Source organism: Muntiacus reevesi, chromosome 20 (genome assembly GCF_963930625.1).
Source record: "Muntiacus reevesi chromosome 20, mMunRee1.1, whole genome shotgun sequence".
NCBI classification, from domain to species: Eukaryota; Metazoa; Chordata; class Mammalia; order Artiodactyla; family Cervidae; genus Muntiacus; species Muntiacus reevesi.
This window is the reverse complement of record NC_089268.1, coordinates 13,736,014-13,754,267: the sequence shown is the minus strand read 5'-3', so window position 1 is coordinate 13,754,267 and position 18,254 is coordinate 13,736,014. Positions and strand designations below refer to the sequence as shown.

The following is an 18,254-nucleotide window of genomic DNA, read 5'->3' as shown; positions in this document are numbered from 1 at the left end:
TAGGTTCATCCAGGTTGTTGCAAAAGGCAAGTTTCCTTCTTTTTCATGGCTGAGTAACATTTCTGAGTGAGTGAGTGAGTGAGTGAGTGAGTGTGTGTGTGTATAACATTTCAGTGGGGGTATGGGGTATGTGACATTTTATCTGTTCACACATTGACAGACACTACAGTGTGAATAATGCTACAACAATGAAAATGGGAATGCAGGTATCTCTGAGATATTGATTTATTTCCTTTGGATATATACCCAGTAGCAGGACTGCTGAATCATATGGTAATTCTATTTTAATTTTTTGAGGAAGCTTACTATACATATTTTCCATAATGACTGTATGAATTTACATTTTCATCAACAGTATACAAAGGGTCTCTTTTCTCCATGCATCTCACCAACACTTGTCATCTTTTGTCTTTTTGATAATAGACATCCTAGTGTGAGGTAATATCTCACTGTAATTTTGATTTGTATCGACCTGATGATGACTTTTTTAGATTCCAGGTGTAACTGAGACAACACAGTGTTTGTGTCTCTGCCTGGCTTATTTCAGGTCTTTTTATCGATCAGCCATGTGTATGCTTCTTTGGGGGGAAAAAGTCTACTCAGGTCCTTTGCCCATTTTTTAATCAGGTTACTTGGGAGGGGTTGCTATTAAGTTGTATGAATTCCTTATATATTTTAGGTATCAGACTCTCATCAAATACATGCCTTTCAAGTATTTTCTCCCCTTCCATATACTGCTTTTTCATTTTGTTCATGATTTCCTTTGCTGTGTGGAACTTTTTATTTAAAGCAGTTATATTTATTTTGGGGTTTGTTGTCTGCACTTTTGGTGTCATATCCAAAACCAATGCCAAGATCAATAGCAAAGAGCTTTTTCTTTCCCTATGCTTTCTTCCAGAAGTTTTACAGTTTCAGGTCTTACAGTTAAGTGTTTTATCTGTTTTGAGTTCATTTTCATGAACACGACAGAAGGTGGCTGTCCAGTATTCTCAACACCATTTAATAAAAAGACTACTTTTTGCCCATTGTATATTCTCAGCAGCCTAGTCAAAGATTAGTTGATTGTATAAATAGATATGCTTATATCTGGGCACTCGACTTCTTTCCATGGGTCTGTGTCTGTTTTTATGCCAGTACCACAGTGTTTTGATTACTATACCTTTGTAAACAGTTGGAAATTAGTAACAACCAGCTTCAATTAACCAAGATTAACTTTGTTTTATTTGGAGTCGTTTGTGCTTCCATACAAAACTGAAGAAAATGTGAAAAATGCCATTAGAATTTTATGCACTGAACTGATCTGGAAATTGCTTTAAGTAGTTGAATATTTTAACAATACTCTTCAAACTAATCAAGACAAGACACTTTTCCATTTAGCTGTGTCTTCAATTTCTTTCATCGTTTAAAGTTTTCAGTTTATTTTAAATCTATGCACAATTATTCCACACCAGCATCTAGATACTAGAGTCAAATTTTCTCCTTGAATAAAAACAAATCTAGATATTAGCACTGCTCATCAGTAACGTTTTATTACACTGCTTCTAAAGAGAAACCACTTACATGCATCTATTAATAATTATAAACATAAACACATTAAAAGTAAAGAAGGGGAAAAGACATACCATGCTAACATTAATCCAAAGAAAGCTTGAGTAGCTAAATTAATTCCCAAGTAAATTTCAAAACAAATATTACCTAGAATAAAAGTAAGTCATTTCATAATAATGGATCAGTTCCTAAAGATACATAAAAATCCTAAACATTTATGAACCTAATAATAGAGTTTCAAAATACATGAAGCAAAATGTGACAGAACTGTAACAGGGAAAAAAGAAAACTATACATTTATAGTCATATATTTCAATACCGCTCTCTCAATAACTGATAAATACAAGAAGGCAAAAACAAAACAACAAAAAAAAACATAGTACACTTGAACAAACACTATCAACCAAACCTGACCTAGTTGGCATTTATGGAACATACCCTTCAACAAGAGCAGACCGTACCTTCTTCTCAAGCACACATGAAACATCTACCAAGACAAGACACATTGGGCCATAAAATAAGTCACAAAAAAGTATTAAAAGAACTGAATTCACACGAAATGTATTTTCTGAATATAAGAGAATTAAAATAGAAGTAATATTAAAATATCTGGGAAATACCCAGAAAAGAAAAAAATAAAGGAAATATGATAGTATACTGAATGCCCCACAGCTCATAATACTTATATACCCTTAATAATGCAAATACAGAAGAATTATTTAACTAAAAGTTGCACCGTAAAAATATCTGGAGGCTAAGGGGATGGGGAGCATGGTATGAAAAAGCAATGATTTTACACACTGTAACAAAAAGTTTAAAATGCCTAAAGGTGATCAATCAAAATGAAGCAATATATGTACCCTAATCATAAATACACACAGTATAAATTTAGAAGAAAAGAAGAACTGAAAGTAGCTGCATCTGGGGAAAACTGGAGAGAGTAGGGTAGGGTGGGGCATTCTGCTACATGTGATATTTTGGCTATTTCAACTATGTGCATGTAGTACTTTGACAAAATACATACTTTCTAAAGATATTTCATCTACCTCATGTCATTTGATTCCTAGTGACGAAGGTATAATGACCTCCATATTCCAGTTAAATAGTCTGCCCAAAATCAAAGCCACTACACTTTTTTGATAATTATATATACACAATACTTACCATGCCATCATTTACACAGGCAATTAAAGGAGGAAAAAAAATAGTTTTCTCTTCTCATTTTCATTTCTGTAAATACTTTGTTTCCACTCTCATCTCCTGAAGATTACTAGTTTATTGGTTACATAGAATAAGAAGGAATATTGACAATTAACTTCCCACTGATAATGGATTTTTAAAAGAAACTCGAACAAAGATTGATTCTTGGCAAATGTGGAGAGCAAAATTATACTTAAAATCCAAGACTAAACATCTTCTTTAATTATTTTTAATTGTGGTAAAATATACATAACACCAAATTTACCATCTCAACCAGTTTAAGTGACAGTTTAGTGGCATTTTGCACAATCATCTCTACAGTCATCCTTTCCTCCCTCTGTCACTGACAACCACCATTCTACTTCCTGTCCTGTCAATCTGACCACTCTAGATATAGGTACCTCCTATAAATGGAATCAGTTATGTCCTGTTCTGACTGGCTTATCTCACTTGGCACAGTGTCCTCAAGGTTCATCCATGCAAAACTTTTAAAAACTAGTTTCCAAAGCAGTAAAAAAAAAAATCCATTTCTTTGATAATGCCGTGAGAAATTAAATCACCAATGAATTGAAGAGATACTAGTTAAGAAAAATTAATGTTCCCAAGAGTAAGTCACAGCTGTAAACCACCAAGGAAGGGTTTGCCGGTACTTTATAATGTGCATGAAGGAAGAAGAAAACCCAGTTCTGCTTTTGAAAACTCCAAACGACTGCTCCTTCCTCTAAGGTTGTGCACTTTCATGTTGTGCAGCAAAAGTCTGTGAGAAAAGGCTTCTGTAAATTCAGACTGAGTCTTTGTCTTCTATTTTAAGGGTGAGGCCACACAAAAACAAGAGTGCTAACAATGTTAGGTGTTCACAAAATACCGAGTCATGGTACATATAAATCAGTAGCGAAATAGCCTCCGTTCAGTCATACAGAGCACAAGTAGAAAATACATGAAATCTGACCTTTACAATATACTTTGAAAAGGTTCCCTTGGCTGCAGTGTTTTTAAAAAAAACAGGCTTGTTGTGTGCTTTTCCATTCCCTTCCATTCTCTTATTCGGAATCTCTACCCTGAATACCCTGCATTTATTTCCATCTAAAACACACACAGAGGTCCCAGACAGCCTTTCAATGCAGCCACTAAACAGACAAAGGACACCAGCCCTTTGAGATATAAAAAACACCAATCTTGATACTGGGGTGCGCTGGTTCTCTGAATTCTGATTTATGCTGGAACTAGAGTCACCCTCAGAATTTTAACAAAGACTGATAACCAGTAGTACCTCGAGTGTCCAGGGGTCTGACAAGCACTTAAGCAAGAGCTGTGCTTCTCACACGTTCAAAATATTAATACCAAAAAAGTAAAAAATCTGCTTAAAACAAAGTCAGATATTTTACATGATAACCATACATCTTTTTAAAGTGTTTTAGGCAAGACATTTTTTTTGTCTTATAAAGATTACACCATCTGGCATATACAAAAATAAATGAATACCACTGCTAAGATTATGTCAGTGATATATACAAAAATAAGTGATTACCACTGCTAATATAAGACTATGTCAATGATGTTCCAATACAAAATTCCCACTGTCCAAAATCACCTGCTTCATCGTTCTTTACTAAGCAGTTGGCTACAACCCCTCAAAAGACAAAGTGTTACATATACAACACTGTCATTACCTAAGTTCTTAAATGTGACAAAGCTGTAAGTGACACCATCTCCATGTGACGCTCACCATATGTCAAAACAACACACCTCACTCATCCCAAAAGAAAACTGCATTTATTGCTTTTGACTTTCCTTTCATTGAAGACAAATTCTGGCCAGAAGGAAGCATACAAGGTTTTCTCTCTTTTTTTTTTTAGGCTGCTTCTCCAGCAGTACCTTTTAAGAATTTTGAGAGTAGAATTTTGTCTGTTTTGTTATATCTCATAAAACCAGACTACCTGATAGAAGGACATCATAAAAAGGTCTATTCCCAGAGAGCACATGTATCTTAGGACATGAAACACTTTATCTTAAGTTGGGGGCAGGGGGAAGTGATGGGTGGGGTGGGTGGGTGGGTGTTTGTACATAAAGACTTGTGAAGTTTAGGGGCTTAAAGCACTAATGATACAGAAAACAATTTTAGGACATCTTAGTAATTCTTTAATTGCTATATGAGATAAATTTCATTTATAATGCAAGTATCATGTTTAAGGAAAATTTTAAGATTAAAATAATTGTAATAAATATATCTTAAAGGATACTAATGTGCATGTAAAACCACAAAGGTCTCAATTGTACCTACTCTACTGAACAAGAATAAACTTAAGTAACAAACATCAGCAAGTGAATTAACAGACGGTAGAATAACACATACAATCCCTTATAAATATTCACAAATAAAAAATGTTGTTGCCACTTTGTTACAGCTTTCTTTCTGGTTCCATCTTCAAGATTACTAACACAGCACAGTTACAATGAAAGGAGAAAAGAAACTGAAGTTGAAAGATACACATAAAAGATGAAAAAGCAAGCCAGTTTTTATTCCCATTACTTCAGTTTACTTTGAAACTCATTAATTCAATAGACATTTGGAATAAACCAGTGTTTTAGGTAGGAAAGACTAAGATTTCTTGCAATCAAATATACCATGATCACCACTTCTTAATACCTCTTGATTAAAGGAGATTTAACATTTCTAGACTTCCTAAAAACAATGTTATAAAACACTTATGACATACACTGAGTGAATGGGCACAGAAGAAACGAACAATCTAGGTTTCAGCTGCCATTAGAAGCGTAGAATCTGTGTTAAAAGTATTTTAAGAGAAATTTTTCTCACACTAATCTGTGCTTCAAGCACGGGAATAAATTAACAGCAATTGGATCTTAAAGAAAACACCATTGTCACCTTATGCAAAGCTAGCAAACTGAGTGATTTCTGAAGATACTGAATATTTTTAAGTTATCTGTCTTGGCCTGTTTGTTCAGTCAACAGAACTATGTTAAGAAGGCAGCAAGAGGCAGTGTTAAAGGTAATTCTCTTTATGGTAATTCTCTTAATGGGTAAGCCCATTACCAGTCTTTATATGTGTAACTTTCCCCTTAGTATCTTTATTTCAAAGTTTTTGATAAAGTTCTGTTTCTTCCTTCAAATCAAGTCCAATGGAAAATATTAAAAAAAAAAAAAAACTTCATTGCTTTCCTTATGCCAAGGTTAGATTCTAGAGCTTATCTGGTATATCAGTCAAAAACAGAACTCTATTATTTTTAAGTGTAAATATAAATGCTTGAATCAACTTATGAGAGGTCTCCCTATAGAGCGAATTAGTAAACTGTCAGCCTATAAAGACCTAGTCAAAGACATCTAGTGTTTTAAATATTTGATGAAAGTGTTGCTAAAATTCCAAATAGTCTTAAGTCACTAATAGCTCAAAATTCTATTTATCATGTAAAAAAGTAACACACTCACAACTAAGGAAAAATCTTACATTTTCCTCATAATTTTTAAGTATCTTGGGCGGCAAGGGGGGGGGGGTTCTATTGCATTAAAAACTTGGTTTGATATATTAGAAAAATAAAGAGGCTAACATGGTTACGTTTTATAGACCCTCACCTTCCTAAACATGAATAATTCAACATTCAGAAATTGCAGCAGAATTTAAGTCTGCAGAAATTTTAAAACTGTTGCTATCACATATTGATCATGAAAAAAAAAAAAAGCAGATTTGAAATGACAAAATTTAAAAGTTACTTAGTCCATAAGGAAATTTACAAAACTATATTTTATGGAGGTAGTAACTATTTACCTTTCTTTCCCCCTTTTAAAAGTGCTGATCTTTAGTAACGGCTCTTCTTTGTGAGCCAAAGAGTTAAAACCATCACTTTTATTCCCAAATGAGTGTCAGTCCCACTCAAGAGGTGCCATGTTTTATTTAAAACATACTCTTTCTCAGTAACCACTTTGTTCTAATTGGCAAGGCAAAGCCAGGTCCCTAAAGCACACAGCTCGTTACATTCAGTTTGGATTACAAAAACACACAATGAAACAAACTGCATCGAAATGTACAAATTAACAGTGGGGGAGTATGGGACAGAGAGGTGGAATTAGATTGTAATATGGAACAAAACCCACAGGGAGGCTGGGGGACAAATCACTAGTGTCTCAATAACCTATACAAGGTTTCCAAATGAGCAAATACATAAGGTTGAGGACAAGCTCTTCCATAATTCAACCAAATTGCTTAAATATGGATACGACAAAACAAGACTTTTTCCCAACACTATTATGCATACATGTGTATGAGAATAGGAATACCAACAAGAAGGTTTAACAAATGAAACCTGCAGGTTGCACTCTAAATATGAAACTCATCTTTGCCTTCACATTGACAATGTGCAAAACAGCCCTGCAATTAAATCACACCTCCAAATATTTTTGAAAAAAAATCTTCTGAGAAGCAAAACACAAGAGACTAAATTAAAAAGAGCGCATCACTATGCAGTACAGAGAGCAGGGTTAATGAGCTAAAAGTTATATGAACAAGAACAAGACAGACATTAAGAAATGAAGATCTCACCACCAAAACAGAAAAAGGATTAGACGGAACACTCCCGAGCACACATGCACATCTTTTCCCAAATCAGCTACTCTGTGAAGCTTCCAACACTGTTTCTCCAGTTTTCCCTTGAGATCGAAAGACAAACTGCAACTGAACTGAAGGAAAAGAGAACAGGAAAAGTGTCTAACCTTAACCTACATACAAATGCAAAACAATCCAACAGCTACATTCTTGCAGAGTGTTCACAGTACAACCCTGTCTACACCAGCTACCTTCACTGCTGACACCAGATAGTGGTGGAAGACAGGGACTGGTGTGTAAACACCTAAAATCAAATTTCAGTTCTTGGCTTTAAGATTTATTTAATCTTGGGAACATTATTGAATCCATCAGAGCTGCGGTGTCTTTATCTGTGATATGGAGATACAAAATCACCAAGGTTGTGAAGTTCAAATGGGATAATATTGTACAAGACGGCTTTGTAATATAAAAGGGCTGCAAAAAACGTTAGCTATTACTACTGCAATTACTTCTTTTCAGGATTCTACCACGTTATTAAAAACATAGACAAAGTTGTCCATGCACTGCCTCCATCTTATTTTACAAACAGTAATTCTTATTTCATTGCTATTTTAAGTATCATTTTTTGGCATTCTCTTCTTAATTAAGACTATGTACCTTTGTTGGTTTTCTCCAAACCATTAGTCTTAGCTTAATGTATTTTTTTTTCTTCTCTATAGGCAATATTTAGTCTAAAAGTAAATTAAGAAATTTAAAACTTTGGTAATAGTTAAGACTGCTTCCCAGGTGGCTCAATGGTAAAGAATCCACCTGCAATGCAAGAGACACAGGTTCAATCCCTGAGTCAAGAAGATCCCCTGGAAAAGGAAATGGCAACCCACTCCAGTATTCTTGCCTGGAAAATCCCATGGACAGAGGAGCCTGGCGGGCTACAGTCCACTGGGTTGCAAGAAAGTCACACATGACTCAGCGACTAATATTTAAGACTATTAACATATAGTCAGTTCTACCTGCGTGAAATGTTCCCTTGGTATCTCTAATTTTCTTGAAGAGATCTCTAGTAGTTCCCATTCTATTGTTTTCCTCTATTTCTTTGCATTGCTCACTAAGGAAGGCTTTCTTATCTCTCAAGGCTATTCTTTGGAACTCTGCATTCAAATGGGAATATCTTTCCTTTTCTCCTCTGCTTTTCGCTTCTTGTCTTTTCACAACTATTTGTAAGGCCTCCTCGGACAACCATCTTGCTGTTTTGCATTTCTTTTTCTTGGGGATGGTCTTGATCCCTGTCTCCTGTAAAATGTCACGAACATCCGTCCATAGTTCATCAGGCTCTCTGTCTATCAGATCTAGTCCCTTAAATCTATTTCTCACTTCCACTGTATAGTCATAAGGGATTTGATTTAGGTCATACCTGAATGGTCTAGTGGTTTTCTCTACTTTCTTCAGTTTAAGTCTGAATTTGGCAATAAGGAGTTCATGATCTGAGCCACAGTCAGCTCTCAGTCTTGTTTTTGCTGACTGTATAGAGCTTCTCCATCTTTGGCTGCAAAGTATATAATCAATCTGATTTCAGTGTTGACCATCTGGTGATGTCCATGTGTAGAGTCTTCTCCTGTGTTGTTGGAAGAGGGTATTTGCTATGACCAGTGCAAAGATGGGCTCAATAAAGGACAGAAATGGTATGGACCTAAAAGAAGCAGAAGATATTAAGAAGAGGTGGCAAGAATACACAGCAGAACTGTACAAAAAAGATCTTCACAACCCAGATAATCACAATGGTGTGATCACTCACCTAGAGCCAGACATCCTGGAATGTGAAGTCAGGTGGGCCTTAGAAAGCATCACTATGAACAAAGCTAGTGGATGTGATGGAATTCCAGTTGAGCTATTTCAAATCCTGAAAGATGATGCTGTGAAAGTGCTGCACTCAATATGCCAGCAAATTTGGAAAACTCAGCAGTGGCCACAGGACTGGAAAAGATCAGTTTTCATTCCAATCCCTAAGAAAGGCAATCCCAAAGAATGCTCAAACTACCGCACAACCGCACTCATCTCACACGCTAGTAAAGTAATGCTCAAAATTCTCCAAGCCAGGCTTCGGCAATACGTGAACCATGAACTTCCAGATGTTCAAGCTGGATTTTAGAAAAGGCAGACGGAACCACAGATCAAATTGCCAACATCTGCTGGATCATTGAAAAAGCAAGAGAGTTCCAGAAAAACATCTACTTCTGCTTTATTGACTATGGCAAAGCCTTTGACTGTATAGATCACAATAAACTGTGGGAAATTCTGAAAGAGATGGGCATACCAGACCACCTGACCTGCCTCCTAAGAAATCTGTATTCAGTTCAAGAAGCAACAGTCAGAACTGGACATGGAACAACAGACTGGTTCCAAATAGGGAAAGGAGTACATCAAGGCTATATACTGTCACCGTGCTTATTTAACTTATATGCAGAGTACATCATGAGAAACTCTGGACTGCATGAAGCACAAACTGGAATCAGGTTTGCCGCGAGAAATATCAATAACTTTAGATATGCAGATGACACCACCCTTATGACAGAAAGCGAAGAAGAACTAAAGAGCTTCTTGATGAAAATGAAAGAGGACAGTGAAAAAGCTGGCTTAAAACTCAACATTCAGAAAACTAAGATCATGGCATCTGGTTCCAGCACTTCATGGCAAATAGATGGGGGAAACAGTGACAGACTTTATTTTGGGGGGCTCTAAAATTACTGCAGATAGTGACTGCAGCCATGAAATTAAAAGACGTTTGCTCCTTGGAAGGAAAGTTATGGTCAACCTAGACAGCATATTAAAAAGCAGGGACATTACTTTGATAGCAAAGGTCCATCTAGTCAAGGTTACGGTTTTTCCAGTGGTCACGTATGGATGTGAGAGTTGGACTATAAAGTTGAGCACCAAAGAATTGATGCTTTTGAACTGTGGTGTTGGAGAAGACGCTTGAGAGTCCCTTGGACTGCAAGGAGATCCAACCAGTCCATCCTAAAGGAAATCAGTCCTGAATATTCATTGGAAGGACTGATGCTGAAGCTGAAACTCCAATACTTTGGCCACCTGATGTGAAGAACTGACTCATTGGAAAAGACCATGATGCTGGGAAAGATTGAAGGCAGGAGAAGGGGACAACAGAGGATGAGATGGTCGGATGGCATCACTGACTCGATGGACATGAGTTTGAGTAAACTCTGGGAGTTGGTGATGGACAGGGAGGCCTGGCGTGCTGCAGTCCATGGGGTCACAAAGAGTCAGACACGACTGAGCGAATGAGCTGAACTAACAAATACATGACAATGTGTGTGCTATATTTGAGTAATCTTTCTTGGACTTTTAGCTTTAAAGAAATCAAAGAATATACAACAGTAACCAAGTTAACAGAATTACAAAAACATAAGATACCCTATTCAAATGCTTCATTCTAAGAGCAGGAGCTGCCTCTCTTCTGGGAAAAGGTGTCTTGAAAAATCGACCGATGACAAGCATACAGATTCTACTATCCTGCTCAAATTCCACTGGCCTATAAAATACTCAGAGTGGGTGTTTTGTTTATTTTATTTTACTGATGGATACAGGGTTCCCACAATTTCTAAAAGGGAACATGCATTACAGGAAGTGCTTAAAATGTTCAGATTCACTAAGTTCCTCTTACTGTACATCCTCAAAACTCAAGCTGTCACCTACTGAGGCTATTCTTCCTTCCTTTCAAAAGTGACTAGAATCAGGACACTTCTACTCCAAACTTCTAACAGGAAATGGAAGCAGAAAAGAAATTAGAGTGTAACTCCAAAGCAGTAAGAGTCCCAGATTCACGAGGAAATAGTTTGCTTGTTATTGCCCTGTTCTGAAAAGCACCATGAAACTCATCACCTCGAGGAAAATTGCTTGCATTTGGCTTAACTACCATTCCCCATTTCATGCCCACCACTGCTGTATCATTTACCCTGGATGTCAACACTGAGATTCCCTCTGCTGCTAGCTACAGCCAACTTTATTTTGCTCATTCCAGAAAGAAACTAACCACTTCTGGAGTCTGTCAGACATAAGTAGAATGCACTTAACTTTTTAAAAATTTGTAATTTTGCAATTACTTAATAATAAAAGTCTCAACATACAAAGACAAAATTAATTAAAATTCCACCACTTACTCTGAGACTACCAAAATTAAATTGCTCACATAACCTCCACTCAGCTTTATTCCATGCAACTAAATACATATAAATTATACATTGTCTAAAAACAGTATACAACAGGTACTTCAATCGGCATTTAAATAATGCCCCTATGTTATTTTTAAAAGGGAAAAAAAATCACAAACTAATGGCATGATAAGAGCAGAAATTATGAAATTCTAATCACTTTGGATATATACAGAAGATTAGACAGCAATGAACAAGCTAGGTAATTTTCAGACTGGATACAACACATGCAGCAGTGAGGAAAAAGAAACCTTACTTTAATACTAGCTATTTCAATCCCTTAAAGCCTCTCTCCAAAGTCCACTTTAAATTTATAACAATAAGTAAAACAATATCAAGAAATAAAGTGAAGATGATATTAGTATGCAAAGTTAATAATTTTTCCCAGCTGACAAAGGCTACTAACAAATTTATTAATTGATAACATTTTTCCCCAATGTTAAATATCAGAACCCACATTTAAGCTTATTCATGTGAATAGGGACCTGAAAACAGATTCCTATGAAATCAAGTACAGTTATCTCTAGAGTCATACTAGAACAAGCTTCCTACATGACATGGATCATTTTCTTTATCGCAATGTTCTTCACCACTAACAAGGCACAAGAGACAACTAATTACAAAGCAAAAGTATGTTTAACTATCTTTCCACTAAGAAATATATATCTGAAAAGTTACACTGAAACTAATTTTCAGAAAACCATTAGCTTATAATTTAAGAGATGATTTATCTGCTTTAATTAATCTTCAACTGATAAGACACCCCTCATACTTTACTTCTTCTAGTCTTACCCCTTTGTGTAAACTGACATAGTAATGCATTAAAAGTATTACTTTTTAAAGGAAATATTCTGTAAAATGGGTTTCCCTAGTGGCTCAGCAGTAAAGAATCTGCCCGCAATGCAGGAACAGGAGATATGATTGCTGGGTCAGGAAGATCCCCTGGAGGAGGGTATGGCAACCCATGCAAGTATTCTTGCCTGAAGAATCCCACGGACAGAGGAGACTGGCCAGCTACAGTCCATGCGGTCACAAAGAGTCGGCCAGAACTGAAGCAACTTAGCATACACACACACAATTCTATAAAAGGCTTAGAAAACAACTTCTTGCACTGCGATTAATCATCCCTCCCTTATTTTTCCAATTTTATGTGAATCACGGAATAGCAAGTTTCTTAAAAGTTAGACTTAAATGGAACAATATGTTCAAAATCATGTCTGCAGTTTAAAAGAACCTGTTTACTTTGATTTCCCAATTAAGTACTTTTTGTCAGTCAATAAATAGACATTTCAGGGTACTCTTTTTTTTTTTAAGAAATCGCTAAAAGTTATTAAAAACCACATATATGCAATCTAAAGGTCCACAAGAACAAACTGGTTTACACTCAGCATTTGTTAAGTTTGTCTTCTGATAAGCATCTGTCATCAAAGAATCTACTGAAACAATCTCCCATCCCTTGGAAACTATCTTCAAGCTCACTCCCTTGTAAAGTATAATGGTCCATAGATCACAGCTACTCTCTGGTTACCAGACTCCTCTGTCCCCCACAGCAAGCATTGCCAAGGATGGTAGAGATGAGTTACTTCAGTCAGATCATTAAAATCTCTGCCTTCCCTACTTGTGATCATCCTGTTTGATGTTTCTGTCATACATACTTTTTTCAGCAAACTCATTCTGTGAAAAGCATTGCTTTCATGATAGCTGAGGTTCAATACAGTGTAATACAAGAGGTCATTGTGAATTTGATACTAAATGTCCCTAAAAATCTAGATCAGTTGGTATCTAAAACTCAAAAATTCATAAAATGAGTTTGCACTCAAACAGAAAATAACACCCCAGGTATTTCTATAGTTGTAAGAGGCAAGACCACCCTTCAGATGCTATGCCTGACCTTTTGTATACCTTAACACAGCTCAAGGCAATTGGGATTAGTTCATGCTTCCACACAGAAAATCACATAATCCAAATTAGTCAAGAGCTCAGAGTGAACAAAGATCATAAGAAATCAGCTGGTTAACACCTTGCCTAAAGATTGAAAGGAAATATGCCTTATTTTCCACAGAGAATGAGATCTCCAATAACTCAATGACTTTCCAATGAAATTCTGCAATTCAATGGTTTTAAACTTTTTAAACCATACTCCATTGTACATATTTATATCACAACCCACTGCACGTCATTTTCATTTATATATGTATCTCCGAAGTTTCACGAATAATACCTTACCCTTGATATTTGTGATGCACTCAGACTGTTTCCCATTGTACTCAAATTTTAAATGCTAAATTGATTTCTTTATCCACTAATGATCCACAATATACAGTTTGAAAAACTGCATTAAAAAGTAGTGTTTCAACCAATAAAATGTTTATATCACCCTAACATAACAATCAGTACCATGTCATGAAATTTTTTGCTATTATAAATATTTACTGATTTGTTAAGTAAAGCCATACAAAAAGCCAATATGAAATGTTTAATGAAAAACAATAGTATGGCAAGTAACATATTATAAAGGGGGTAGAAAAAGTAAAAACTAGTCAAGACTTTAAATATGCTTTTACTCATTTCATTCAATTTAATACAAATATGTTATAACAAACTCACCTTCCCACCATTCTGATCGTGAAAAATCTCTAACTAACCTAACGGTACACAACAGCTATTTTTAAAGTAACTTTTCCACCTTTTAAAGTATATTGTACACTTTAAGATACACTTTAAAAGACTATTTAAAATCACAGTGGCTTTTGGACAAAGTAATCTTCATGTTGTCTTGCACATCTCATGCCTCTGCTGCAATAATGCATTTCTATACTTTATCTTCATGCACTAACAGAATCCACCACTGTATCTTTAAAGTTCAATAATCTTTTTTCTTTTGAATTTCAAAAAGAACACCAAATGCTGCTTCAGCAAGCAAGATGTTGTTTATGAGTCATTCCTTTCAACTGAGGTTGGGGAAATCAGGAACGGAGGGGCAGAGATAAAGAAGAAAGGAGAGAATATTTTCATTACACACTTGAAAACATTCTCAATATTTTTAAAAGCAAAAATAACAGAGCTTTATAAAGAGTAAATGGACACAGACCACCAGAGATTCAAAAAATAACGATAACCATAGAAAATAAAACTGTAACAAACCAAAGAAAGATGGCTGAACTACCTTCATTGAAAATTTTTAAATTTTATATTTATTTAGGGACATGAGACAGTTCTTTGAGTACTGGATGTGAACCACCTGACTTAAGGTACCTGACTTTTCCTCCCAGCTACACTTCACTGAATTATATGGGGGAACTAGTTTTACATGGAGAAAGACACACAATATACATTTTCTCTCACTGTTATTTCATCTTTACTACAAATGCAAACATGAAAGTGCTAAGTCTCTCAGTCATATCTGACTCTGTAACCCCATGGATTGTAGCTGGCCAGGCTCCTGGCCATGTAATTCCTCAGGTCCAAGAATACTGGAGTGGCTAGCCATTCCCTTCTGCAGAGGATCTTCCCAACCCAAGGACTGAATCTGGGTCTCCTGCATCGCAGGCAAATTCTTTACCATCTGAGCCATAACCTCTCACCAGTGAGAAAGCACTTCTTCATATCTGTTATTGCAGACAAGCAGATCAAGAAAAGCAGAACACATTTGCTTAACATGGCAGAGATTCTGTTAAAAGCTGAATAAAAACCACTTACCAGTACCTTTTCCTTTTAAAAATCTAAAGAATTTGAGAAATTCCAGACTTTTAACAGAAACAAACTGCCAACTTTCCCTACCTTCCCAACTCCATCCTAGTTTAGGCATAAAGGTCTAAAGATCACACTATGATTATTTCTTTGTCCAATAGCACAGTGAATAGAAGATGAATATTGACAAAGATTCTCTCCTCAACCAAATTCCAGCCAGAGTCTGTCCTCTCCTCAACCATGCCTCAACCTTGGCCTATAAAAACTAGAGTCTCAACACAAATGATTTCATATACTCTTATCCCCCTATGCTAACAGATTTAAATAACCACTAATACAGTTTTTAAGCTCAAGGACCCATCCTGAGGATGGTCCTAGTCCATTTAAAGTGCCTCTCTGCGAAAGCTCAAAGCTGCCAAAAGAATTTAAGATCTGTTCTAGTCAAAAGCTGACCACAGGCCCCTGACTACCCTATCCTACAGCATTTACTTAAAATGGTTTAAAATGTGAATCCTTCCTTCATCCCCCATGAGATGTATGTGTATCTCCTACAACTCACTCACTCAGTAGTGTCCTTCTCAAGGACATGAAAGCCATTTCTCTAACTGTAATCACTGGGAAGAACGGGGCTTCAATCTCTCAGTCTCCATAGGAGGATAAACTCCTAACTTCAATAACTGTCAACTAACAGACACAGCCAGGCTAATCATCATTTACAACAACCAGCCCTTTGTGATTTTTCTACTCCCCTGATCATCCTGAGACAAGCTATCAATCCCTCCCCTACTCCCTCATTCTCCCTTTAAAACGCCCAGTTCCCTCTAGACAAGTCCCCTCTTCCCTACTATAGCAGTGTGTTACTGAGCAAAATCTGTCCTCACCCTAACTTGTGTGCTGGTTCGTCTTTGACAAAATAATTTTAAAAGGTAATAATGAACGGTAAACATATCCCAATTAATAAAGACTTACATAAGATCATTAGATGTGAAGTTCTTAAAAAACAAACAAAAAATCTTAAAGTTTTAACTTTGTGAAAGTCACTCAGTCACGTCCGACTCTTTGAGACCCCAAGGACTGACTAGTCCATGGAATTCTCCAGGCCAGAATACTGGAGTTGGTAGCTGTTCCCTTCTCCAGGGGATCTTCCCAACCCAGGGATCAAACCCAGGTCTCCAGCACTGCGGATGGATTCTTTACCAGCTGAGCCACCAGGGAAGCCCAAGAATAGTGGAGTGGGTACCCTATCCCTTCTCCAGTGGATCTTCCCAACCCAGGAATCAAACCAGGGTCTTCTGCATTGCAGACAGATTCTTCATCAACTGAGCTATGAGGGAAGCCCATTAACTTCATGAAGGAGTCAATCAATCAGCATTTACAGGGTGGAAACGGCCCTTGGAAAACATCAAGCCTAAGCCCTTCATGTTACAAATGATCAATCTAATGCCCAAAAAGGTTAAGTGACTTACCCAAAGTGATTTCAATGAAGGTCTGAATTAGAAGAGCCAATTCAGCATTATTCTCTTTCTGACTCCAACACGAAAATATTCTTTCTCTTGTATTCTCATTGATAAAAGCAACCTTCACCATTAATCATTCAAGTCAACATCAAAGATGAATATATATATGTGTGTATATATATATAAAACCCTTCTATAACATGAGTGTTTACAATTCCACTATAGTCCAACAACCATAAACTGAGGAAAGTTTGTTTGATACAAGTACACATAAGATTTCATTTCACTCAGAGAAGACTGTTTCAACAGTTCTAAACAAATATATAAAGCAACCTGGTGAAGAGAAACTGCTTTCACACACAACCAAAGAAAATAAAAACCCATGCATAAACCCATGCATAAACCCAAAAGAAGACAGTCTTAAAATAATTTAGACGGTCTTAAAAACAATCGAAAGAAGAAAAATAAAAGTAAGTTGAAAACCCTTTTTCTGCACTTACCAGCAAAGCATTTGGAACAGAGGTTCATAGTCTTGCTGGACCTGGGGCAAAAAAAAAGAAAGAAAAGAAAGAAGAGCTAAAACTTCAATTATCACTCTAACCAAAACATAAAGATGTTTGAAATCTAGGTCAAGATCTTCCTGGCCAACGAACTAAACTAATAAACTAATGAGAAATCCCTAGCCAGCCAGCCACCCCTCCCCCAAAACAAAACAAAAACAGGACAAAAGTAACATAACAATATAAAGCACATGTTTGTTATGTATGAGTTAGCCAATACATTATTTTTTGTGACTAGCAGCTTATGTGGTGGCAAGTTCAGGAAGACTGTAAAAGGCCCAAAATATAACAAAAGAATGAATTTATCCCACGATTGCCACATTCCCTCTGTTAATAAAGGAACATATCCAACAAACTCATCAATAAAGGGAAAATTTTATCCATAAAGTGGTAAAACTTCCTCCTGATTTACACACTCGATTTCCTCTATAATATTACTTGAACTTTTTGTCTTCTTTCCCCTCATTCGAGTCCAATTTCAAATCCTGGTCACATTATTACCTTGTCATTTAAAATTCTTTTTACAGATGTTCCCAATCAAATTATTTTTCATGCCCTTTCATCTGTTAATAATAACTACAACTCGCTGAATACTAAACTGGGGTGGGCACTTCACATACACTATCTTATTAATCTTCCCAACATCCCGAGACTGAGTATCACCACATTGCTTTGTTTCTAAAACACACTTTTTTAAAAAGTCATATTAACATTTCTACAACCAGGAAACATCACAGAACTGGCTACAAGTGATAAGTAATTTAAAGAGGAAATATTTCATACAGAGTGAAGTAAGCCAGAAAGATAAAGAACATTACAGCATACTAACACATACATATGGAATTTAGAAAGATGGTAACGATAACCCTATATGCAAAACAGAAAAAGAGACACAGAAGTACAGAACAGACTTTCGAACTCTGTGCGAGAAGGTGGGGGTGGGATGTTTTGAAAGAATAGCATGTATATTATCTATGGTGAAACAGATCACCAGCCCAGGTGCGATGCATGAGACAA

At 36.2% G+C, this 18,254-nt stretch overlaps 1 protein-coding gene across 1 annotated transcript in view; it reads right to left on the bottom strand.

Moving 5' to 3' along the window:
- The window catches only part of ZFAND3 (zinc finger AN1-type containing 3), a 319,337-nt gene that overhangs the window by 202,012 nt on the left and 99,071 nt on the right, over window positions 1–18,254 (bottom strand). Inside the window, exon 2 of the mRNA XM_065913308.1 lies at window positions 17,178–17,218. Coding sequence (XP_065769380.1) covers window positions 17,178–17,218 — 41 coding nt within the window. The remainder of the gene's footprint in view (window positions 1–17,177; window positions 17,219–18,254) is intronic.